Source organism: Cavia porcellus, unplaced genomic scaffold (genome assembly GCF_034190915.1).
Source record: "Cavia porcellus strain 051 isolate PalLab524CR breed Dunkin Hartley unplaced genomic scaffold, mCavPor4.1 scaffold_1, whole genome shotgun sequence".
NCBI classification, from domain to species: domain Eukaryota; kingdom Metazoa; phylum Chordata; class Mammalia; order Rodentia; family Caviidae; genus Cavia; species Cavia porcellus.
The window spans coordinates 145285498-145312657 of NW_026947484.1; the positions used below are offsets into that span (position 1 = coordinate 145285498).

General features: G+C 33.8%; 1 protein-coding gene and 1 non-coding gene across 2 annotated transcripts in view; both read left to right on the plus strand.

The window, feature by feature from the left end:
- The window catches only part of Selenof (selenoprotein F), a 46403-nt gene extending 19742 nt beyond the window's left edge, over positions 1 to 26661 (plus strand). Inside the window, exons 3-5 of the mRNA NM_001257993.1 lie at positions 14808 to 14871; positions 22145 to 22194; positions 26194 to 26661. Of these exons, the coding sequence (NP_001244922.1) occupies positions 14808 to 14871; positions 22145 to 22194; positions 26194 to 26325 (246 nt within the window). The 3' untranslated portion in view covers positions 26326 to 26661. The remainder of the gene's footprint in view (positions 1 to 14807; positions 14872 to 22144; positions 22195 to 26193) is intronic.
- LOC111754323 (small nucleolar RNA SNORA44) lies at positions 15456 to 15585 on the plus strand. The gene has a single exon (XR_002789026.1). It is a non-coding gene; the product is annotated as a small nucleolar RNA SNORA44 (small nucleolar RNA).
- Positions 26662 to 27160: the final 499 nt, after the last annotated feature.

Sequence of the window (27160 nt, forward strand, 5' to 3'; positions counted from 1 at the left end):
TGTAGCGATCAAAGTAATGACCATCACTTCTAATTTTCCTGTTAAGATTCTCATTTATATTTTCAATCTATTTCCTAATAGCAGATTTCAAAGATTTAGGAAACATTTAATAGATAAGAGTTTAAAAGTGACTTTTTTAGAGAACAAATTGTGCAGCTTGAGAAAATACTGTTTCTTTTATACAAATCTTAAAATATCTTTATCCCATTCACAGTATCAGTAAAAACCTGGACAACAGATCACTAGTTTGTACCTCTACTTTATTCTATAACGTAGCTCAGAAGTTCAGGTATTGGATAAAGGGCTTTTGTCTTCTCTTTAAATCTGTTCAGCTGGTGATGTGCTACAGGTCTGAAATCCCAACTACCTGGAATGACCTTCTCAAAATATTAATGGCCTAGGATGCAAGGCAGCACTGCCTGGATTCAGTTTGCTAGGACTAGTGGAAAAAGTCTTCAGGTAATATAAAAATGCTCAGTGTACTTACATTACTACACTACAGTAGATTTGACTAAATGGACCTAAACAGTAGGTAAATTTAAGAATATACTTTCCACTATGTAGTTGGACTAACTGTAACCCAGCTGTGTATAGTATGGTTATACTTTTCAGGGTGTATTTTACTCTCTTCCCTGAAATTTACATATATTCTAAGTCGGCCACAAAAGTAATACATTAGTTCATCAGAACTTCATGCCCTCTGTCTTTTTAGCAGTTTTTATTTCAGTCTCATTGTTTACTGACTTTGTGACTTTGAAATAGCAAATTATTCTAGAATCGTTAGTTTGGATATCATAATTATATTGGTTTACCTTTTAATGTTTTATTTTACACTGGTTACATGCTGAGTATTTTACTCATGATATTTGTTTAGTCCTGATAGCAAGCCTATAATATGAATACTTTATCCCTGTTTAACAGAAAAAAAAAACTAGGGTATAATCTGTCCAAAAGTACATAGCAATTAGTCTCTAAGATTCTAGAGCCCCAAGTTTTTAAACATCTACACTATTTTTCTTGTCATATTGAAAATATCGATAGGAAGGCATACTTTCCAGAGATTCTATGAGAAAGTGCATCAGTTATATGTAAAACACTGAACTTTCTTTGTGCAGGTCTCTTTTGCATTTATAGTTAACAAGATTAATGGCAATTCCATTTTTTTAATAGTTTTTACTTAAAATTATTACATCTTTAGCTCTCAGCTTACCATAAACTACAATGGCTTCTAATACTTTATGTTTCTCGGTAATATATTTGGCTTTATTTAAGGCTTAAACAAGTCTTTAATAAGTGAGACAGAGCCAGGGATTTAGCTCAGCGGCATAAGCACCTGTGTTGCAAGCACAGAGTCATGAGTTCAATTCTCAGTACCACACACACCCAAAAAAAAGGTGATGCAATGTTTCTTAATTCTGATAAGTATCAAAATATTTAATTTTATACCTGCATGGAAATTTTGTATTTTTAGACTAATTCAGAAGTCAGCTTAAATAGCTTTATTCAAAACAGTTGCAGATTTTAAGCTTTGCCCTGTCAGAAACAGAATGCTACTGCTGTGCAAAACACCGAAGGATGAAATGGAGGTTAAGCTAACTGTGCGTGAAATTGTAGTATTAAAGAAATTTCACAATTGCTTAAAATAGCTTCCGTTTAGTAGTGTCTGTAACAGCAATATAAGAACTTATTTCTTCAAAGGAAACAAATACATAAATACCTGTAACAGATTATTCTAATTGTATAAAAACACTCACAAAGAAGGGTTTTTTGGATATGAGTTTGGCAACAGTTCAAATTCAGTATATCACTAAGGCACTTGAATAGCACCAATGCTAAATTAATGACACAAATATTTACTTTATAATACAGTAACGGCTACTAACATTCATTAAGTTGTCATACATAAAGCCACTCTTCCAAGCACTTTAACTAAATTGACATATATATATATATATATATATATATATATATATCCTTATAATAGGTAAATATCATTAGTATCCCTATTTCATAGTTAAAGCCAAGTCAGACCTTGGCTGAGGTCATACAACTAGTAACATAAATAACATGTATCTGTATAATGAAGTTTTAAAATTTACTTTATGGAGTTATTTGTTTGAACTGAAATATTTGTACATCTGCCTTTAATAGAAATAACAGTCTTTATAAATTAGTTTCAGCTTCTATCTAAACATGAAAACATTCTATGACATTTGTAGATTTTAATATTTAAAACAAAAATAAACCCTTAAATTATTTCAGGCTACCTTAAAGCTATACTTACTAGTCATACCTACTTCCGAGTCAAAATAATCTTTCCATTTTTATGCAAAATACTGGGGTTTTTTTTCTTTAGAATGCAAAAATAAGCCATCCTCTAGGAATGTTAAGAAGTACTCATGGATATTGAACTGTCAGAATACAAAGTATACTGTTTCTTAAATGGGCTTAAACCTAATATCTAATGTTAAAACATAATCCACTAAATGAATTTTAAAAATAAAAATTAGACGTAAGAAAAAATTGATATTTTCATAATTGATACATCTTAGCCGCCAAAGTGATTTGCACCCTATAGTCCCAGCCAGGAAGCTGAAGCAGAAGCTCACAGGAGCACAGGACATGAAAACCAGCCTGGCCGTTGTAGCAAAACTCATGTCAAAAAAAAATTGAGCAGTCCATGGTGGTGCATGCCTGTAATCCCTGCTTCTCTTCAGACCGAGGCAGGAAGATCACAAGTTCAAGACCATCCTGAACAATTTATCAAGACTGTCTCAAAATAAAATAAAAACTGGGGGTATGTCTCAGCACCCGCTGGATTCAGTTCCTATCATGACAAAGAGAGGAGTGCTTAAAGACAAAACATGTATTGGTCATTATGAAAATAACCAATAGAAAAACTAAAAATAAGCCATTTAAACGTTATTTTATAGAAAGAGGCAGAGAAAGGTTTTTATTGTGTTCCTTCTTGGGCTGTTTCTTTTATTACTGTTTCCAGATACAGTGATTTCTTGTTTGTTTGTTTGTTTGTTTGTTTGTTTGGTACCGGGATCGAATTTATGACCACACACTTAGCAAACAAGCTCTTGAACTGCTGAGCTAAATCCCTGGCCCTTGTATGAAGGAGGCTCCTCTCTTCCTCCTAGATGCATTGATTTCTTTAAAGAAGTCATTGAGATATAAACTATAAACAAAATGTAAACATTTGCCAGTTATTTTGTGTATTTTCAATTTTTTGTAGCCTTTCTTAAAGGTGATCTTAATTGCCCTTTTTTGTGGCACATAAGTAATTATTGATTGGCAGATTGAGTGATAATATCAGCACCAACAGAATTGCTTTTGAAAAGGCAACTTTTGCTACCATAGCCCCTTCATCTTCAGTTTGTGAGGCTGCTGAGCAAATGTTAAGGCATTTTCACTAGATTTCAATCTTTCAAATTCTTGTAAGTCATATTTTTCAAACATTTGGGGTAAAAAAGACATCATATGTTTTTCCTTTATTACATCCTCTAATAGAAAATAGTTTCCCATTTTCTAAAATATTTTTACTTAGAGTTTATTTTGTTTCACTGAAAAACTTCTTACGAAGAAGTATTAAATCTTGGAGTCATTTTTACCAGTTATTTGAACCTTAGGAAATACAGTATCTTTTTCTCATTATTTCCTTTCATTGTGTGATATTTTCTAAGTGTCAGTAGTCTTGAATACATTGTTCCAAGTTATGACTCTGAATCATTCATACTGTGGCTGAAGCTTGTAATAGAGGGAAGGCATGTGGAGTATCCTGAGCAGAGTGTGGGCATTGTGATTTCCAAGTGACTTTGCAATCTTACTATTGTGTTGTAGATACACTGTTTTTGTGTACGTTCATTGAGTGTTTTAGTGGAATATTGATTTTATTGTATAAAAAGATTATTGCAATGTATTCTTTCTTTTTTTGGAGCATAATTCAAATTAAGATGAAATTTTTTTTTGCATGTTTTGTAACTTCTCAGCCTCAAAGCAGAAGCTAAAAGTACAAGAAGGAATAGCACTTTAATAGTTTATTGGAATAAGTTTTAAATTTTCTGAGCTTCCTTGGGCATAAAACTGTGGCTTTAAACTTGAAAATTCAGTAGGAAACGCTCAAAAATGAGTAGTTTAAACTCAAGTGTTAGAGAATATATTTGCTTGTTTGGTTTGCTGAAATTATAAACAGTGGGAGAACATGGCGGACAGACAGCAGCAGCTACTGAAGGCTCTCTAAAGGCTCGGCTCAGAGGCCAGAAATGATGCGGACTAAGGAGATACGAACCAGTAGAGATATGCTCTGCTGACTCAGGAACGAACTGGGCTGAGAGAATCTAACTTAGAATACAGTCCTGGCGCTAAAATAGGAACAGAAAAATCTCGGTGTGGAGGCTCGACCCCGCGCCATTGGAAACCGCGGTTTGGATTTCCCGCCGCCCAGCGGCTGGCTGCCTCCACAGCGGCTCGGCAAGGAGAGACGCGCCGAGCTCTGGGAACGGGAGTCTGCGAACGGAGTCGGAAACAGGACGGACAAGGAGGAAAACTGACTGGTGGCGAGGTGAGCAAGAAACTGATCCCCTACCACAGTTTGACTCCAGCAGAGGTTTTTCTGGGCTTGGGCAGTCCTGTAAGAGCAGGGCGCGGTGACAACTCCAGCCGCACATTCCCCTCTCGGATGGGATTGGTGAAAGGTGCCTGGCCTGAGTGACGCTGCTGGCGGACTCCCTAGGCTGGCCTAACCCAGATCCCAGAGCCTGACGGTGGCCCGGAGGAGCGACCGACTCCCGCGTAGGCTGCCTCCTCCGCAACTCCCTGGGGCGCAGCGGTGGGCGGGAACAACTAGCCAGCGCAATTTGATCAGGCTGTGGCTGACAGGCAGGGAAGCCGGGCCTCCTATGTAAGATTGCATTTTATAAGGAACAGAAAATATGGGGAAGGGAAGCAACAAAAAAGGCTCCTCGGCCCCCAATCCTGAGAATCAGGCAATAGTGGACACCGCACCAATATACATTAAGCGCCATCTAGAGAGCCTCATAGACCAATTCAGGAATGAAGTTATCAATGACCTGAAGCTAGAAGTATGCAGAATAGTTAGAGAAATGCTAAGCACCACCCAGGAAAAAGCAGATGGTGGAATGGAAGAACAGAAAAAGAGGGGAGAATTGCTTGATGGAGAAAACAGAGAAAGCATTGAGTATGTGAAGCAGTTTCAAAGAGACTATCAAGAAATTAAGAAGTCTATCCAAGACTGGCATAACAGCTTGAAAGAAACTAAGGACAGACTATCTGAATTGGAGGGCAGACTTGAAACATGGGAGAATGAAATGAAAAACTTCTTAAAAATAACAAAGAAACAAACAGCAATAATACAAAGACAAGAAGATGATAAGAGGAGCCATAACTTAAGGATTAAGAACATAAAAGAAGAAGTAGGGACACAAACAAGTGAACTACAAAAGCTACTCACAGAAATAATCCAGGAGAATTTTCCTAATTTAGCAAAAGGTAAAGATACTCAGATGTATGAGGCATACAGGACCCCAGCTACCTACAACCCTAACAGAGAAACACCCAGGCATATAATAATAAAAATTCCAGAAATTCAATACAAGAACAGAATATTAAAAGCTGTAAGAGACAAGAAACAGATCACTTACAAGGGAATACCCATTAGAATTACAGCAGATTTCTCTTCACAAACCATCAAATCACGAAGAGCATGGGGAGAAATAATTCAAGCTTTGAAAGATAATAATCTCCAGCCAAGATTGAGATATCCTGCACAACTGTCCCTGGAAATTGATGGAAAAACGAGGTGCTTCCAGGATAAAGAGGAACTGGGGGAATTTGCAACCACCAATTCAACCCTACAGAAACTATTGCAGGATATTCTAAAAAAAGAAAAATACAAAGAACCCAGAAATAGTGGCGGGGAGGCCACAACGAATGGAGCAGAGAACAAAATGAAGAAGACAAACTGACAGCTACTGACAGAAAAAGAGCTCAACAGAAATGAGACAGAGAAGATTGGATGATAGGAACAGCTTTTTTTGGAGAAAATGACATCTTAATAGGTAATGCTGATTTAGTACCATCTTGTTTTGAAGTCTCATCTAGCTTTTGTTCTTCTGTCTCCAATGGTCTAAACAGGTTGTATCTTATTGGATTTTGTTATGTACGATAGTATAAGCAAAAACCTTTTAAAGACAAGGAGATTATACAGAGACCATTGTTCATTTTCTGTTGGTCGATTCTAAATACTCTATAATGCTGTCATTCTCTTAAATGGTTTTACATTGTTTTGATATACTTAATGCTACAGTATATGAAGTTGTACTCAAGGACTTCAGGGAGGGAGTCAATATGGTAACTATTTTTGGGTCAGGATTATCTGGTGGTGAAACACTATTCTGCTTAAATGGTTATGTTTTGATCTGCCCTGTTTCGCTGTTATGCCCTCTTTTTTCTCAATCTCCACTCCATTATTTACTTTTTTATTTTTATCCATTTAATTAAAGGGAAAAATATAGCAGGATATAATATAGTAACCCACTTTGACTTTCTATTATCTCGATTTGAAGCCCTGTATTACTCTCACCATCTTGTTTTTGACTGAGGTTCCTCTATTCTGTTTTGCTGGATAGTATCAGGTTCGAAAGTTTAGGCATCAGCTGAGAAGATAATGAGATTCATTATAACGCCCATTCTCGTTGACTTTTATCTACTTTTGAAGACCTACAATATCTCCAATGTTTTGGTTTTGTCGGTTTTATTCTTTACGGTTTTGTTCAATTGTATAACAACTAATGATATAGGCAATTCTATTAGAAATAGCGGGAGGCATTATGGTAACCATTGTTGATCACCTTGTATTATGTTTTTATATTATCTATTATGTCCACCCTTTTGACTTGACCGATTCTGTTCTGTTATGTCACATTAGGTTTTACTCTCTTTCAAAAAAGCAATAAGAACCGTGGGAGCAATGAAACCCAAAATGTGTAATAGTCATTGTACAAAAGAGAGGAAAAGAAAGTGCTCTAAACTATATAACTGCATGTATATTTAAATGTATAAGATAGAAAATGATATCACAGAGTTTTATTGGATCATTGAACAGAACTGTTTGCAGTATCATTGTTGGAATGTCCACTCTACAAGCTTTAATTTTGTGACTTGAACAATTATTTCTAAGATGGCAATATGTAATCCATTAACTAGTGATTTCCTACTGCGCATTTTTTTCTCCTGTAAATCTGTATAACTTGTACCCCTTCACTGTTTTTTTTTCTTTCTTTTCTTTTCTCCTTAAATAAAAAAAAAAAAAAAAAAGAAATTATAAACAGTGTGTTTTAGTCTATCTTGGTTCCTAAAAAGTCTCATCAGAGTGGATAGTGGATAAGAAAGTGTCAACAGGTATGGATTTCCTTATGCATTATTTAAAAATCTGCTTTGTGACAAACTCTGAAATCTTGTCCAAAGATTACTCCTAGATCACAAAAAATTTAGTGCCCTCGGTATTTACGTAAGTGTATCTGTAATTTCTTGCTTCAGGCATTTTTCAGAGTATGAAAATGAGCAGTGAATGTGTGTGTGAGAAAGACGGAGATTTACGGACAGTTGAACTGAAGACCTTGGCATAGAGGTAACCTTGCCCCCACCCATTTAATTCTGATAAGTAACTGAATTGCCAAGGCTGGGCTTAACAGTTCTCTTGCCTCAACATCCCACAGTACACCACATCTGGCAGTGAATTAAATCTTAATCCATCAGATCACTAAACATGGCTTCCATGTTTCATTTTTCCTGAAATTAGTTGGCCAAATTTTGCTAAAAACATTTTCTGCGTGGTATATTTTTCCAGTATATGAAAGGAGTAAAGTTGATTTTAAGAAGTTACATTGGATGCAAAAAATGCTTGTAGGGCTGGGGATTTAGCTCAGCGGCATAAGCACCTGCCTTGCAAGCGCATGGTTGTGAATTCAATCCCCGGTACCGATAAAAAAAAAAAAAAAGAAATGCTTGTAAAGTGGCTTTCTTATATATTAGAGTATATCATAATTTTTAAAAAGGGTATCAGTATAATTCTCCGTTTTCTTCATACTACAATGTAAACATTATTCCTCATTTTTAAGTGATATGATTTTATTTAAGGATAGCCTTCAGAAGACGTATAAAAATAGTTCCTCCTTAGATCTAGATTCTTTCAGCATTTGAAATTTTTGCTTTTGTTCACTTAGTGGCATTTATTCATGGTATTACTTAACAAATGCATAATTGTTACCAGTTATTTGAGTGTTTTTAAGTTTTTTAATATAAATAAAAGTAGCACTTTAGGAAAATAAAAGCCAAATTTAATTACCATTTTGACCTTTTTTTCAGTACTATTTAGGATTTTGTTAATACTCAGATTCTGTCTCTGAATAAAAAGAGGATTTATTTTCACCACAAAGAAGTGATAAATGTGTAAAGAGATAGGTAGCACCTTCATTTAAACATTAGATAATATATACATGTGTCAGAACATCACATGGTACCATGTAAATTTATACAATTTTATGTGTCAATTTAAAAATTAATATAGTTATCAAAAAACTAATTTCCAAAATAAAATGTACAGTTATTACCCATAGTTAATAATTACCTGGTAACTTTAGAATCAGTTTGATTAATCTGTTGAGCAAAAGCATACCATTTTGTTATTTTTCAGTTTTCACCTATTAATAGTGTTTCTCATCCCTGACTACATATACATTATAATTTTGGGGGGAGCTTTCAAAGCCGCGAAGTAGTAGTTAAAATACTGATGCCTAGATCTCACCCTTATATCCTAATTTAGTTGATCTAGAGTGCGTTCCAGGAGTGATTTTCAAAACTTTTCTATGTAATTCAGGGGACTGTCAGAACTGACAACACTGTTCTAAGATAGTTTAATTGGAAAGCTTATGAAAACTTTTGGAGTGATCTTTCTAGGATAACAATGAATGATACCTCTGAATAGTTCCTTCACAGAAAACTGTTAAACTGTGCGTGAAAATGGGTTTTAGGTATACAATTTGAATTTAACCTACAATGTAAAGGAAAGTACTGTAGTAATAAGCTGTTGTTATTGAACAACTAAATAAACCAGGCCTTTTTCTTTTTTAAAAAAAAAAAATCCTCACAGTGTTGAAAGATAGGTAAAACACATTTTTTTCAAACAAGTAAACTGATGTTCAAAAAGAGCACGCTGCTTCTAAGTGGGAAAGCAAAATTAGACCACAGAAATATATCAAATGCTTAAAATTGGGAAGTAGAATACTCTTTACCTGACCAAATTTATAGGTTTGCATATTTGTTGGCAAATGATGTGCTTTCTTTTTAATTAAAAATGTAATTTGAAAGTATTGCCTCTGTTCACTGTGATAAATTATTTGGGGATCTAGTTATACAGTTAGAAACAGCATTGACTTTTTGTCCCTCTGTTAATCTGTATTTGTGGTAGCTGCAGATTCAGCAAAAGTAGCTGACATTTTTAAGTATAACAAATTATTGCCACAGAATAAAGGTTTTTGATCTTTTACTATATCATTGCTAAACTTTTATAACATGAGATTAGCCAGGTGATTCTGAGGGAGAAATTTGTATTCCATTAGTAATCTTTTATCACAGAGAGCTTTCTGTAAGAAAAGCAATATACTATTTCCGTAACAAAATATATGAGATGCATAGAATCTAACATTGAGCTGCATCTTAGGGCTACTTAAAATTTACTTATTTAAACTGGGGGAGGGGCTGGGTTTATCTCAGCAGCCTAAGCGCCTGCTTGGCAAACCCAAGGTCATGAGTTCGATCCCTGGCACCAAAAAAAAAAAAAAAAAAGATGAATTTCGGGGCTGAGGATTTAGCTCAACGGCATAAGTGCCTGCCTTGCAAGCAGGCAGTCATGAGTTCGATCCCCGGTACCGATAAAAAGGAAAAAGACAAAAAAAAAAAAAAAAAACGGGGGAAATGGCTAACCACGAAGCTTGAATTTATCTTAAGAATAATGAATAATATTACTTATTTTTAAATCAAGGGAAATAATGATAGACCTGAGGTAGCTGCTTATGCTTCCCACCTTGAACACAGTATAAAAGTTTAGGGGGCTGGGAATTTAGCTCATAAGCACCTGTCTTGCACCCCGGTACCGATTAAAAAAAATAAGAAATTTAGGAAAACTTGATAATCTTAAGTAAGGTGGAAATACATGAATGCTACACAGGCAAAATATGCAGTTTTGTGTATTTTTTTTTTTTTTTTTTTTTTGGTCATCTAGTTCTGAAAGATTTCCCATTAAATTATTTGGGTAATATAACATGATCCTAGCAAAATAATGACCTACTACTGTCTAGAGTTAAATTGTCTATACAAATAAGGTCTCTCATGTATTTAAAAAGAAGCCTTCCAATTTGCTGTAAGTTTTGTAACCTGCTTTCTTGATGTTTCTTCTGTTGATAGCTTTCTCTCAGTGTATGTGTTGTTCACTTTAAAAATGCTAAGATTAAAATGCTGCTAAAGTCAAAGAATAGCAGGTATTAACATATTCTTAATTCTTTCATACTTTATGTCTTAGAGAATTCCTATTCTTTATAAATAGTATACATTTCATCATGTGTGAATTTGTGGTTGTGGTACCAAAGATATTTTTGATTACTTTATAAGACGTTTATAGTTAACTGCAACCTATAGTTAATTTATTTGCCATTAAAAACAAAATATTTTCTTGTGAGCAATGTAAATTCATAAGCAAAATACCAGCTAGTATCAAAAGTTAATACTTCTAGAATTTGAGTATAATAATGTAGTTACTCGATTTTGAGTTACTTTTTTCATTTACTTTGAAATATTTTTAAATTTGTATGTTAAGAAAAGAGACATTCAATTTGTTAAATAAATAATTCTCTGCATTAAGTGTACATATATTGAACAGATCCTAGAGGAAATTAGCAGATATTTTCTACTCACAGTATTTCTGGTACACTGTGATGTGAGTGGAGTTCTGTGGACATTTATTGAGAAAGTCCCCGAGACTAGAAAATCAATAGAAATATTTTTTGGAAACCATATTTGAACTACCTATATTGAAAGATACCTGTTTATTGGTTTTAATTAATTAATCTCTTGGTATTTTATGGTACAGAAAAATGTTTTCCATGAATGGATGACTTAGTATGCTACAATACTGAGTTCTTCAGCCCTTGAGATGGCCACATGGGGCCTGACATAGGCATAGGCAGGCCCCCATGCTTGTCGTCCCCAGTTATAAATGAGTTTACTCCTTTTGCTCCAGTCCCCATACATTTTATACCATTTTCCACAGGACATGATATAAAACATACTGGGAAAAAATGATATAGAGAAATGCAATTATGTAAAGTAGTTGGAATCTCCAACATAAGTTTTGAAAGAATCACAAAGAAAAGATTAATAGTCAGGTTTTAATCTGGTCTTATACATTAAACTCATCATTTTAGTTGTGATTAAGTGTTCACTTCAGGCATTAAGTCCGTTCACATTGCCATACAGCTACTACCACTGTCTTTCTCCAGATCTTTTTTCATCTCCCAACCTGAAACTCCATATCAAATAATTCCTGTTCCGCCAGCCTGATAGCCCCTCTCTATGTTCTGTATCTGAATTCAACAACTCTAGTTACAGTAGAGAAGTCATAAGATTTGTAATTGCCTTATTAAAATGTCTCCAGTTTATCCTTTGCAAGATGTTAAGGTTCATCCATGTTGTGATGTGCTAGAATTTAAAATGAGCAATATTCCACTGTTTATATATCACATTTTTATAATATTTTAATCTGTTGATAGACATTTTGATTGCTTCTACTGTTGGCTGTATAGTGAATAAGGCTGCCATGAACCTTATATAAACATCTTGAGTCCTTGGCTTTACTTTCTTTTGATTGTGTGTCCTGAATCTCAGATCACATTTTAATTTTTAGAAACTGCAATTACATTTTACATAACGTCTATACCAGTTCATGTTACAAATATCTGTGCACAGGCTTCAAATATCTCTGCAACCTAGGGGCTGGGGACTTAGCTCAGCGGCATAAGAACCTGCCTTGCAAGCGGGCAGTCATGAGTTCGATCCCTGGTACCAATTAAAAAAAAAAAAAAAAAGTTAAAATAATATCTCTGCAACCTCACCACTTTCTCATTTCCTTTTTGATAATAGCCATTCTAATATACATAAAATAACTTAATCGTGGTTTTGACTTGTATTTCCCTAATGGTTAGTAAAGTTGAGCATCTATTCATTGCATTATCAATAATAGGACTGTTTTGGGGAGGAGGTGTTTGTGTGGGGGTGGTTTGGGTGGTGATGGCAATGGCTGTGGTGACCGCAGCAGTGGTAACGATACGGTGGTTTCTAGTTTTGAAACACGGTCTTGCTAAATCACTGAGTTGCCCAGGCTGGGTTCAGATTTGCAGTCCTCCTGCCCAGGCCAGCCTCCCAGATGCTAGGAGAGGACAAGTGTGTGCCACTGTATTCTGATTGTATTTTTTTTTTAAGATTTTTTTCTCAGCTTTTCTGGCTAAAAGTCATCAAGTTTTGTACAAAAACAATTAATATAGAATTAGGTCATCTTAAATGTTATTTCTGCAAAGCATATTGGAGGTCATAATTCTTACTTGAAATCCACCACTGATTTCAGAGAATGAATGAAAAATCTACAATAAAGCAATATACTATTTTAAGATTATCAAAAAGGTCTATAACACCTTAAAACTGAAGAACTCAATCTAGCCCAGAATTACTACAATGTTAAAAATTTTTTTAAATTTCTACTTCTTATTTTTCTATCTTTTCCAAGGTATTTTAAACAGATATGCCTGCTTTTCCTTAATTAAATGCTAACTTTAGAGCTTTAAAAGTAAATCGAGCTCTTCATCCTCCATAAAAAGCAAGTAAATCTAAAAACTCAGAAGAAATGAATGTCTTGTGATTTTAAAATTACTTACTTTCTCTTAGAGGCAGGATATTGCCAGGTATATTCTTGTCTTTATAAAGAATTAGGCAAATTTTACAGGTATAAAAGAAAGAGGAAGGGATATTTGCCATTGAATCCCTTTAAGCAGAATTCATTGTAATAAAATATTTGCATTTGAGATTTTTGTAATAAGCTTTTATTACAAAGGGAATGTATTGGTTTTATAACTAGAGAAGCAATGTTTACCATTGAATTCATTTCAACTGACTTTCATTAAGGGAAAATATTTATATTTGAATCCTTTAAAGTAAGGTTTTACTGGCTTTTCTATATGATCTTTACATAGCACTTCCTATATTAATTGCTTTTAATCCATTGATCACATGTAAAAAGCAATCTGAAAGAATTCTTACTGAGGATCTGTCTTGGGTGGATAGGTGTCTGTGTGTGCATGCATGTAGTACGTGTTCAATTTAAGATAGTATGAAGACCTTCGTAGAACGTCTTGCTAAAGTTCATTGTCCCATCTTCTTATCTCTTTCAGTATTTTGGAATAGGTATAAAAATACCCCCAAGTTCGATTTTATGTTCCTCTACTATGCAATACACCAGGATGGCAAACCTATGGCATGAGTATTACTTCTTTTTAAGATAAAAGATGTTAATATATGAGGTTTTTTTTTTTTTTTTTTTTTTTTTTTCCTGAACTCAAACTTCAGGATTCAGGTTTAATTGCAGTGTTGGCACTTTACAATAAATAGGTGGGTTTTGAGTTGCAGTTCGGGCACTTAGCTCTAAAAGTTTTACCATCACTGCAATATACAGTAGGGACATCCCTCCTTACAAGATGAGGGATGCATTCCAAGACTCACAGTAGAAAATTATAACAATGTGTTAACATATCTGAATTGCCAGAATTACTATTTTTACATAAAATAAGGGATACTTGAAGACAAACCTTGTGATAGCACAATAGCCCAATATTTTAGATAGCTACTAAGTGACTAACGGACGGCATACATAGCTTGGATACCCTGAACAAAACAATTATTCTATGTTTTGGGCAAGGTAGAATGAGATTTCATCATGTTATTTAGAACAATACATGATTTAAAACTTCTAAATGTTTAGGGAACTTCCATGTAGTGGAAACTTTTCAGACTCCAGTTGTCCGTGTCTTAACTGAAACTACAAATACAGGAGTATACTTTATCTGGGCCTCCATTTCTCCCTCTGTTTAATAGGAACTCTGTGGTCTAACTGCACTATGGCTTTTTTTTTTTTTTTTTTTTTTTTAAAGATCTGTGTATCTTCTTAACTGATGTTCATGCTGTGGATTTTTTTAAATTTGTTTTTGCAGTACTGGAGATCAAACCCAAGACCTCTTACATGCTAGACAAATGCTCTTTAAGTCTGAGCTATGCCCACCTCAACGCACATTTTTAAATTGAGATCAAGTGTATTAGTTGCTTTTTACTCGTCGCTGAGACAAAACACTTGAAGCCCAAAGTTGGGAAAGGAAAGGTTTATTTCTTACAGTTTTTGGAGGTTTCAGTCCACACTCATTTGGCTCCAAGGCAGGCAGGCCTGGCTGGGCCGCAGTTCATGGCGGCAGCCAACAGCAAGCAGGAACCAGCAAAAAGCAAGACACACCTTCTTCCTGCCATTACATCACATCCTGGCTCCACCCCTATGTGGGTGGAGCACTGATACCATCAATCCAAGCACTAGACAGTGAATAACAAATGCACAATTCAAACTTGTAAGGCCTGGGGGCCACAGACATAAACCATGATGCCAAGTTTTTTAATTCTCATTTTTCCTTTTGTAGCTATATGCAGGAGCTATTCTTGAAGTCTGTGGATGAAAATTGGGGAGGTTCCCTCAAGTCCAAGGTAAGTAGTAAACTGTTCAATCATTTAAAAACAGCATTTCACAATAATAGTTCCATTAAGTTCCAAAGAATATAAATTTTTAGGACTGTACTTTGTCAGTTATACATGATTTTTCTTTTTTATGGAAATAAATTTTATAGTAACTATTAGGTTATTGTAAGTAAAGACAGCATATGAAATTTATATTTAAAATATAACATATTGAAGTGGTTTTCCTTAAGTAACCTTTTTTTGGAAAAGTATAAGATAACCTTTCCTTTACTAGATATAATTTTTAACATAGCATTCTATTGTGTATAACATTTTAAATATGAGTTGATTTTCACAAAACTCTTAAGGAACAGTTGCATTGAATATAGACTAACAATAATGACAGATGACCAAGAAGAGAATTAATTACAGTAGAATTTGGTATAAACAAGACAATATCATAGTACATACACCTTCACAGGAAATTTTAAAGGTAAATAAGTTAAAGGATAATTGTGAAAATATGATTTTCTAATGTAACATCAAACAGTGATGGAGCTTTGGACTAAGGCTTTCTGGTGTATCCATCTGTGTCACTTGAAAATCAGTGTTATCAGCATGTTTCCAAGGGCTGTGGCTGGTGTAGCCATGGGATCTCCAACTGCATGCGAGAGCAACCTGGAGAGACTTTGACAGCTCAGGTCAACCCAATACCTGTGGCTGCCACTCACCTTTCCTATAAGGAAAAAAAAAAAAAAGAAAATCAATGTTATGAAATTGAACTGATCTGAAGATAGAAACCTTTTCTTAACCAAAATACGTATTATTTTGATTAGACTTTTGTTGATTTCTCTATGATTTCTTTCCTCTTTGATATTTTTTAATATTTTTAAATTAGCATGTGCCTTTTATTGTTGATTAGAATTATTTATGATAAAATACTGCTCATGTTGCTGAAATATGTTATAGTGCTTAAAAATAGGACAGTTTTCATAAGGCCGTGCATTAACACTGGTTGGCCTTTGAACAGATTGTTTGTTCTTCCCATTAATATATCCTGCATAAGTATAATGTAGTTGTTGTACCACTCTTTTATCCCTACCAAACTAGAAACTCTGCAGTGCCCAGAATTTTACAATTTTTTACCATTATTACACCCAAAATCTTCCAAACACAGTTCCTAAGAGAAATTCAGGTTTTTTATTGAATGAATGCATTCATGTATTGACTGTCCAATTCAGTGGGATGCTCACTTTTGTTTTCGGTGGTCTTGGTTTTGTTATTTTACCTCCAGTTTCCCCAGCTTCCCTTAGTTAAGGCACTCTTCTAGATGTTTTTAATTGCCTTAATTTGTATCTTTTGGTGATGACTCACAATTTTGTACTCTTGAAGGTTGGTATACCATAGTAAAAAATTTTTGTAAATACTTGTTAGATTTCATTGAGCACAGTTGAGAATTTAAATGTCACTTCTTGATCTGTTCTTATATTGCTAATTCTGGGTGTGAAGTCACATTTTTACTTAGAGTATGTATTTACTGCTAACCAACAGAAAAAGATTTAATTGTCCACCCATGTAAATTTTATATATAATATTTTATGTCTTAATATATGCCATGAGCTCTTAAAATCAGTAAAACAGTGTATAACTAAGCATTATATGAGCAAAAGATCATTAGATCTACCCAAGTATATTTTGTCTCTTTTCATTTACTTTTCACGTGAGTATGTTTGGAAATAGCAGAACTCTGTTCTTTAACTTTAAGGCATATACTTCCTTTCTATGTCCTCATCCCCACTTGTACTCTATAGAACAAAGAGGAAGAGATACATGGGCATTTCTGAGCAGTGTGCACAGCAAAACTTAGCTCTTAAGGACCAGTGTAAATGACATGTTAGGAATCTCAAAATGCTGAAACGTTTAATCTACTTTTAATCACTTTTGTATATTTGATCATTTTGAAGTATTATTTACAAAATTACCTTTGTAACTGATAAGTAATTAACTTGCCCGAACATTGCCCAGAAATAGAGTAACAGGCTTAATAATACCTTGAATGAATTTTCTCAGAATCAGTAACACTGAGTAATAGAGTAATAGTTCAATTTCTTTAGATATTAGGAATCTCCAAAAGATGTTATCAGCCTATTACTGAGAGCTGAAAGTAAACTAGAAGTTACTTTTTATTTTTCCAAGTTTGTAGACTTTGTTTAACCATTGTATACTACCAGGATCCAGTGAGCTCATTTTCTTCTTGGAATTTCTTCTTTGGATTATTCTTGCTATTTGTAAGGATTATTATTAGAAATCTCTGAGAAAATAAACAGAAATTTTTTTGTTTTCTCATGTAATAAAATTTATTGTCTTGTAGTTACTCTTATACAGGTGCCAAAAATGTGTACACCAGGGAAAGGAAAACATGTAAATATTGTAATACTGGGCCAGGGATTTAGCTCAACGCAAAGTGCAAGGTCATGAGTTCAATCCCTAGTACAAAAAAATAAAAAAAGTGGCTGAGGATTGTCTAGAAAGTGCAAGATCGTGAGTTTGATCCCCAGAACCATAAATAAGTAAATAAAATAAAATAACACTAAATTTATTGTAACATCTTGAAATTAATATAAGTTACATTGGCCTGTATAATTACAAGACCTCAAAATGGTGGCATTACCTTCCAGACATTTATGAGTACAACAAACTACTGAAATGTGTATACATTTTATTGGTGGACTGTTTGTCTAATATATATTATAGAATTGTTAAATAGCTTACAGTTATGCTACAAAAGACTAAACTTATAAGGATGATGCAGTAATAAGATGAATTATTGATATTGCATCATTCAATAATTTTAATATTGTTGACCTGTGTGGTATGACCCATCTCTGAATAGTATTGTCATTTTCTTTTTTTACCTTTCATTGGACATATTTAAAAATTAACGTTTTGTTTTCGGCCCATAATGGTACAGAAAAAAATAACCAAAATATCTCATAATAATTAAAATCAGAAGATAAATTCAAAAAGAAAATATTTCAAACCTGCATTGTCCAATTAGGAGCCACTAACCAAGCATAGCTGTTTAAATTAATAAAGAGTAAAGAAATAGGTCAGAAACTACCATATTAAGCATCAGATATAAAATATTTCCATTAATTCAGGAAGTTCTATTAAACAGTGATACTCTAGACTAACAATGATAATAAAATTTATTAAAATCTCAGGCTGAAATCTCATTTGATAATACCTTGAATGAATTTTCTCAAAATCAGTAGCAGTGAGTGAACAATATATATTATTGAAGACAAAAGGGAAATAAAAGTTAGTCATCCAACAAGAAATTGAACCATCCTATTTTCCTAAAGATCATGTGAGTCGTACTTTTTTAACTTATATTGTTTAAAATTTATTTGGTAAAGTTTATAAGCAAACCAAAAACTATAAACAAACCAGAGCATCTGTATACAAACAAGACTGGAAAAAATGAAGATATAGGCTGTGCATTTAGTTTGATAATACAGCATGTGGTTAGCATGCGTAAGGCTCTAGTTTGATCCCCAGCACCATAAAAAAAAAAGGTGATCAGGACTTGGAAAAGCCATTGAACTTAGATTCTAACAATGCATGTTGTGCAAATTTAAGATGGCTATTTTATCTTCAACACAATATTTTGACAAAGATGACAGTGTAAGTACAGAAAGGAAATCCACAGTAATAGTAAGCTAAAACCTATTAGAAATATGTTTGCAATCTTCAATCAGTATTTACAAAATGGCTTTATTCCAAGTTCATGTATTACAGCCAATGAACTGTTACGTGTGTTTAAGGTATAGGCCAATTTTGGCAGCGTTTGCTTTCAAAGCCAGGAAAACACAGGATAAATACATGAATTTCAGGCCAGGAATTCAGGTCAGTGGCTCAAAGCGCTTGCCTGGTAAACACGAGCTGGTGAGTTCTATCCTGGTACAAAAAAAAAAAACCTTTAAATTCTTAGTATAAAATTAATAAAGCTCACTAAACCCAAACGGTGAGTGATGATGACAATTTTTCCTTGTATTCTAAAAGTTAAAACGTTCCACTTCCCTTTCAAGAATTTTTCTTCCCAAGAAGTTTTTAAATATAAAAAGTACATGTTGAGGCGCTGGGCATTTAGTTCAGTGGCACAAGCACCTGCCTGATAATAGTGCAAGATGGCAAGTTTGGTCCCTGGTACCCAAAAAGAAGTACATCTTGAAAGGATGCCATCATCATTTGTTTCCCTGGACTTCATTTGCTTTTCACATGTTTAACAACTCATGCAACTATAGAGCACATTAGATTGGATTATAGTGAGTAATCATTAAACTAGAAGATTATACCAAAAAACAATATTAAGATACTAAATATTTTCAAATATATAAAACATTTTATAAAATGTTTAAAAATTCACTATCATGATTTTGCTTATAGTTTGTATACCATTGTGAGAATTTTTCCTCTGCTGTGAAGGTTGCTTACATTGAGAAATTAAATATATTGATACGTTCAAAACTAAAGTGAAGACCAAAGTCATTTAACTTGAGGAAATTTCTTGTTCTGACTGACTGAAGACCCAATGATACTGTTGTGTTTTAATGTATATTTTTGCCATGCTTTTTCAGCTTACTGTCTCAGGCAAAGCATTTGTAGCTATTTCACATATATCAAATTCAAATTTCAGGAATAAGAGATAAAATCTTTTGGTATCCTTTAGATTATGTTGAAGGAAGGACTGTTTTTGTATGCAAGTGAATTTTTACATTTTTGATGTTCCAGTCCTATTTCTTTATCATCCTAACATCATAAAGTCTTTTTCTGAGGTCAGACTGCTTACTATCTGTCATTAAATTGTTTGAGTTAGCTTCTGTACAAACAAAAAGAGAAGGAAAAATTAACAGCATTTTTTTCATTGGTGCTGGAGATTGAACCCAGGGCCTGTTTATTCATAGGTTTCTTGAAGTTAAAGAATTCAGTTTCCTCACATTCTCATATAGCCTGTCCAATGCCATGCGCATTTAGACTCACATATTTGTTAAAAGATTCATTTACTTGTAAAATGTGATTGCCTACGAGGTATTTAATACATTTTTCTTCATTCAAAATTACAATGCTTAGGGATCTACACTTAGCAAAGAAAAAAGGAGCTGATGAATACAGTCATTATGACTCATCTTAGATTGCTTTTAAATTGTTCACTCATCCCAGCTTATTAAGTCTGTTAAATGAATGAAAATTATTAAATATGCTAGGCTTGGTTTTGAATATAGTGTTTAAGAATAGTGCAAAAAGATTTTTTGTTTTTTGGTAGTGGGGATCAAACTCACAACCTTACATTTGCCAAGCAAGCACTTACACTACTGAGCTAAACCCCTGGCCCCCAAGACATTTTTTATAGGAAAGGTAAATTCACAAAGTGTGTTAGATGGTATTTTACATAGGCATACATACCTGCCAGACAGTTAAAATGCAAGAGGAAACCTTAAGATCATTTTTTTTTAGGAATTCAGAAGTTTACAGAGTAAACAAGTCCTAAAGGATAAAGTTATAGTCTGTTTTGTTGTCATAAATAACAAAGTATGTTCATAATGACAATTCTGTGTGCTCTTGCCATCTAATTCTGAGATTTGTCCTCCAAAGCATATGTGTTGCTTTAAAATCTTTTTTTTTTTTTTTTTTTAATTTTTGGTATGGGAATTGAACTCATGACTTCATGCTTGCCAGCAGGTACTTTGCTACTGAGCTAAATCCTCAGCCCCTAAAATTTTAAAAATAAGGTGATGGAAGTTGTTTTTTTAAATGCTATCAAAAGGGCTGGAGATTTAGCTTAGCGGCATAAGCGCCTGCTTGGCAAGTGTGAGGTCATGAATTCAGTCCCCAGTACAAAAAAAAAAATGGTATTAAAAACTATCATGTAGGGGCTGGGGATTTAGCTCAGCGGCATAAGTACCTGCCTTGCAAGCAGGCAGTTGTGAGTTCGATCCCCTGTACCGATAAAAATGAAAAAAAGACCAAAAACAAAAAAAAAAAAAACTATCATGTAGATTGGCACAACTTTGAGGCCAGTGAGTCCAACCAAGACTACTCCGAACTGTGTAGTGAGACTCGTCTCGAAAGAAAAGAAGAAGAAACAAAACAAAAAAGAGCTAGGCACGGTGGCACACAGCTGTAATCCTAGCACCTAGGAGTCTGAAGTAGGAGAGTCATCATGAGTTCGCTGCCAATCTGGGCTACAAAATGAGTTCAAGGCCAGCCTGAACTGCATAGTGACACTGCCGCAAAAAGACACAAAATAAAAGAGAGCTCAGGTAACTGAAACAGACTCATTTAAAAAGATTTTATTTAATGCTCCCAGGTTTTTTTTCATTTCCAATAAAAATGGATAAATTTTTCTTTTTAACAGCTGTAGGGAACAATCTGAACAGCAGCCTGCTATGAATCATTATAGTAGTTTGCATCAGAGGTGTTTGCTTCTGTTTCACTTAATACTGAACAGGTCAATATGATTTTCAATGATTGCTACATGTTAATATACCCAAGGAATAGCCTTTCACGTTTAAAGGTTATTTCCAGTTTTCCATATTTTGTTATCAGGACTTAAATGATAGTTTCTTCTTCGATAAAAAGTCCTAGGAATAGGGGGCTGGGGATTTAGCTCAGCGGCATAAGCGCCTGCCTTGCAAGCAGGCAGTCCTGAGTTTGATCCCTGGTACGGATAAAAAGGAAAAAGACCAAAAAAAAAAGAGTCCTAGGAATAGACCCGTAGTTTTAAAAAGACTGTATCCTTTAAGACCTCCAGTTCATTTACCTAAATACCCTTTAGAAAGGAGGTTTGTGTTTTTTTGGTTTTTTGTCTTTTTCCTTTTATCCGTACCGGGGATTGAACTCACGACTGCCTGTTTGCAAGGCAGGCACTTATGCCACTGAGCTAAATCCCCAGCCCCTGAAGGTTGGTGTTTGGTCCCACAACTCACCCCTAGTAAAAATCTTTCTCCTTCTCTACTGCTTTAATCTTTAATATTCTAAAAATCTTTTATAACTGAGGTGTGCTATCAGTTTATTAAGCTCTAAAACTCCTGTTAGAATTTGGCGTTTGACTAATTTGAAAAATCAGTGTCTTAAAATATTTAGTCTTCTTGTCAAAGATATGATGTGTGTCTCCATTTATTTCAATTTATTAGTTACCTGTTTAAATTTATTTGTATTTACGTTTCTACCTACTGTTAGTATTGGCTTTTTTAGCTAGCTTGAATTTGGATGTAAACAGTTTAAATCATTTTTCTTTTAGCTTTTGTCAGAAGTGATAAGCCCAAACTGTTCAAAGGACTGCAAATCAAGGTAAGATGATTAAAATGGAATCTCTTTTCCCAGTGTTACTTTGTATCTTGCTGAATTGAAATAAGTATTTGGGTGTTTTGGACTGTTTCTGTTTTTGTTCTTTTAATTTATTTTTTAGAACAGTTCTACAGGAAAACTTAAAGTAGAATGGTTCCAGGGACTCTTTTGCCCTTACCCTCAACTTTTCAGGTGATAACATTTTCCATGGGTGTGGTACATTGTACATTGGTACATTGAAGTAATCTTGATACATTAAGTAAATTTCATAGTTTACATTACATCAACTTTGTGTTGTTAATTCCAGGAGTTTTGCCAAATGAGTTATATCTAGTATCCGCTATTACAGTACCACCCAATCTCTGCTCTAAAATTCCCTTGAACACCACAATGTTGTTCATCCTCTCTCCACTTCCAGCCACTGGCAGCCACTGATTGTTTTCCTGTGTCTAGTTTTTTCCTATGTTTTAATAACTCAATGCACACAGAATTCTGTGCTGCCATTTTATTTTTTATTCCTGTGTATTGCTTGAAATATTTTATGATTACCATTAGTAAAACTATTATAAACCTTGGAGTTTCTATGTACACATGTTTTTTTCTCATTTAATAAATACCTAGGAGTATGATTGCTGAATTATACAATTAAGATCCTTTAATTTAGTAAGAACTTAAAACTCCTGCAAAGGGATGTATCAAATTGCATTTGTACTGGCTGTAAAGAGTTCCTGTTGCTCCACATGCTCATCAGCATTAGATACTGTATCCTTTTAAAGTTTCAGCCATTCTAATGGTATCATCATCTTATTTTAATTTACTTGTTGACCATTTGTATCTTAAATGAAGCATTACCTTTTGTGTATTTTTAATTGGAGCATTTGGGGTGTTTGGGTGTTAAGTTGTAAGGGTTCTGTATATATTCTGGATTTTAACCCCTTGTCAGGTATATCATTTGCCAGTATTTTCTCCTCTCCATCTGTTCATTGTTTCTTTTAATATACAAGATTTTGTGTCCTATTTGTCTCCTTTTGTTTATTTTCCCACTTTTGGGGAGATTTTTTTGGCCAATATTTAAGAATTATTTGTATAATTTGAATCGAAGTCTTATGAGATGTGTGTTTTGCCAAGATTCTCTCAGTCTGTGACCTTTCATTTAATAAGTAATGTCTTAAATAAACAGTGTTTTTCTTTGGAGGCTGAGGGATACAGCCCAGAGGCCTCACCTAGCACACATGAAATCCTAGGTTCAGTCTCCCAGTACCCCACTCCCAGGCCCTTTAATGGAGTCTAACTTAGTATTTTTCTTTCATGAATTCTGCTTTCTGTATTTTAGCTAAAAGCTTCTTGAGAAACCCAAAGTCATCTAGATTTCTAAAAGTTCTATGATTTTGTGTTTTACAATTGGGTCTGTGATCTAGTTTAAGAATTTTGTGAAACACATAAAATCTTTGTTTAGATTTAGGTTTTTTTGCATATGGATTTCCATTTGTTCTGGCATTATATTACATTTGCTTATTTATCAAAGATCAGTTAATTGTAGTTGTGTAGTTCTATGTGAGAGCCTCTTACTTTGTTGTGTTGGTCTGTATTATCTTTAGCCAATGTCACTAGAGCTTTTTAAGTCTTGAGATCAGGTAGTCTTGAGTCCTTTAACTGTGTTCTTTTCCTTCAATATTGTTTTGGCTGTCAGATATTCTGTCTGTATAAACTTTAGAATCAGTTTTACACAAAATAACTTGACAGAGTTTTGATTAGTATTACATTGAATCTATAAGATTAAATTGGGGAAAACTGATACTCACATTGAACCATCCTGAAATGTGAAATGATGTGTCTTTATAGTTAGATCTCCTTGATTTTTTTCATAACATTTTCCTTATATAACTCTTAAGCATATTTTGCTAGATTTATACCTAAGAATTTCTTTTCATGTGTATGCATTGCTAGTCAGCTCTGTTACTGTAACAAATACTTGAGACAAATCAACTTAGGCTTTGTAAGTCTAGTGTCTCTTTTTCTCTCGCTCTTATACACATACACATATACACACACGCGCGCACAGTGCCTAATACCAGCTACCCAAGAGAGTAAAGCAGGAGGATCACAAGTTCAAGGCTAACTGGGAATATAACTCAATGAAAACCCTGGTTTCAGTCCCCTATATTCCACAGAAAGAAAAGGAGGTTTATTTTGGCTCACAGTTTGGGTGGTTTCTATCCATGACATTTGTCACCATTGCTTTGGGTATGTAGCTGCACATCATGGCTGGAGCTCATACATTGTAAAACAAAGTTGTTCGTCTCATAACTAGGGATAAAAAAGGAAACAATTACGAAAAGCCTCTTCAAGAACATCCCCTCAGTGACTGAAAGATCTCCCATTATGCCCCATTTGTTAAAGCTTCTACTTTATTTTGGTAGCTGCATGCCGGATTTAACACATGGGCCTTTGGGGATATTTAAGATACAAACTTTACTGGTTGATAGCATAAATAATGTTGTGTTTTTAATTTTCAAAGTTCAGCTCTTTATAACTGATACATAGAAAAGCAATTGTTGTTTGTATGTTAACCCTGTATCCTGTATCCTTGCTATAATCCCTATCTACGTCCATAAAGTTTTCTGTTGATTCTTTGGGATATTTGTAGACAGTCTTACATCTGTGAACAGTTTTATTTCTTCCTTCTCAGCCTGTATACGTTGTATCTGCTTTACTTCATTAGCTAGCACTTAACAGCACTGAGTTAAAATGGAGAACAAGGGCACCCTTGACTTGTTCTCTTAAGGGGAGACATCTAGTTTTTTTCACTATTATGTACAGTTTTAGTTGTGGGCTGTTTTGTTTTAAGAAGAGCCCCTCTCTTCCTAGTTTGCTCATAGTGTTTATCATGAATGGGTGATGACTTTTTTGTTACATGCTCTTTGTACATGTATTAGGGTTATATGATTTTCTCTGATTTAACGTATTAATTGTAATGGACTAACAATTACTTTCCATATTTTGCAGCAAACTTGTACATCTGAAATAAATTTCCATAGTGTATAATTTCTTTTACACATTATCAGATTCAGTTTGCTAGTATTTTGTGGAAGATTTTTGCAACTGTGGTCTACCTAGCTTGTTAGTTCTGTTTTGGATTACAGTAAGTTTTTCAATAAGTGATTAAAATCTTAAAAATGATTTATGTAGTAACCTGAGCAGAAAGATTGAAGTAATATGTAAATGATGTTTCATTCATTCATTTATTCATTCACTCAATCATTCATTAGCCCAAAGAGCCTATATTTCTGTATAATGGGTTGGGAATATACCTGTGCTAATGATTTATAGCAGAATTTACTTCTATTTCTAGAACTCACCATCCCAGAGAACATAAAACAACCGAAGTATAAGTTGAAAGAAGTTCTCATCACTGCTACATTGTCAGTTATTTGGTTCTACATAGTTTAAAATTGAAGATTTACTTTTTTTAATAAATAATGTTAGTTTTCATATTTATCCAGAGTTAGAATTTCTCCAAGCTCTCTAATGAAGTTTCAGGAATTCAGTTTCATTCTAAAGTGGTTACAATAAAATCATTATGTTTGTTAAGCCAAGGAAAATTAATGATCCTGATGGAATTCTATGTTTGATAATTTCTATGATTGTTCTTATACCATTATTCTATCTCATTATTTTGGTCTGCCTCTACCATCAGATTTTTTGACTCATCTGAGTTTGAGAGAATCTTGCAATAATAAATATTCATTACACTCAATAATAAGCCCCAAATAAAATATCCATGATACCAATGGATGTTTTTCTCTTTAAAAGTGAAAAATTTTTACTTATTTTTATTAAATCATACATAATTATTTCCTGAAAGACTTCCTTTTAAGACTTATTGTGATACTGTATCTATTACATTTAATAATCTGTTACGATTGTCTGTTTTGATTGTCTGTGAGACTGAGAAGGCTCTTTCTAAGCAGAAGAAAGTGATGGTGTCCTTCTTTTTTGTAGTATGTTCGTGGTTCAGACCCTGTGCTAAAGCTTTTGGACGACAGTGGGAACATTGCTGAAGAACTAAGCATCCTGAAATGGAACACAGACAGTGTAGAAGAATTCCTGAGTGAAAAATTGGAACGCATATAAATCTTCCTTAATGTTTTGTCCTGTCTTTTTGTTATCAAATGAAATATTACACCACCTAGAAAATAATTTAGTTCTGCTTGCTTCCATTAATCAGTCTTTTACTGTGAGGCATTAAACATCTAATTAAAAACTGAAGTGGCAATACAGTCCATAACATCTTAGGAGTTGACAAGACTAACAAAATTCATTTTTTAATAAATTTCTGTTGTGCATTTGTTGATACCACTAACAAAAGTGCTTTGTAACAGTTTTATGGTTAATTATGCAAGTGATAGTTTTTGATCATTGGTCCAGTCTTACAAACAACAGAGTTTTAAATTAATTTTGGTTAATAAAGGAGATTATTTGGGTACTGAAATAATCTGTCTTCTGCAATTAATGACAGAAAACTACAAATCAAATAAGACATACTAAGCCTCAACAACAGATTGCCTGCTCCTTAGAACCTCTCCTATTTTTGTATTGCCTAATTTTCTTTTTAATGGAAATATTATGTATAGTTTATAATAGTTGTACTGCATAAAACTTTGTAGCTTCTTTATTATGAAATATTGAAAGTCTAAGAATGAAATGGCCACAAAAACTTGCATTAATGAGGACTATACAGAAAACCTTCCTAAGGATTTGTATAGATCTGATGTATGGCAAATTTTTGTTTTTACATTCTTACCAAAAAATAGTCATGTTTAAAAATTACTTATAAACCAAAATATAAATAAAAACTTCCAAAAATCTTTCTGAATTGAAATTAATGTGTTTCATACTTTAATGTTTCAAAATGATTGTGGTATTTTTATTTACAGTGTTTTAAAGTCTTTTGGGGGGGGCAACTGGA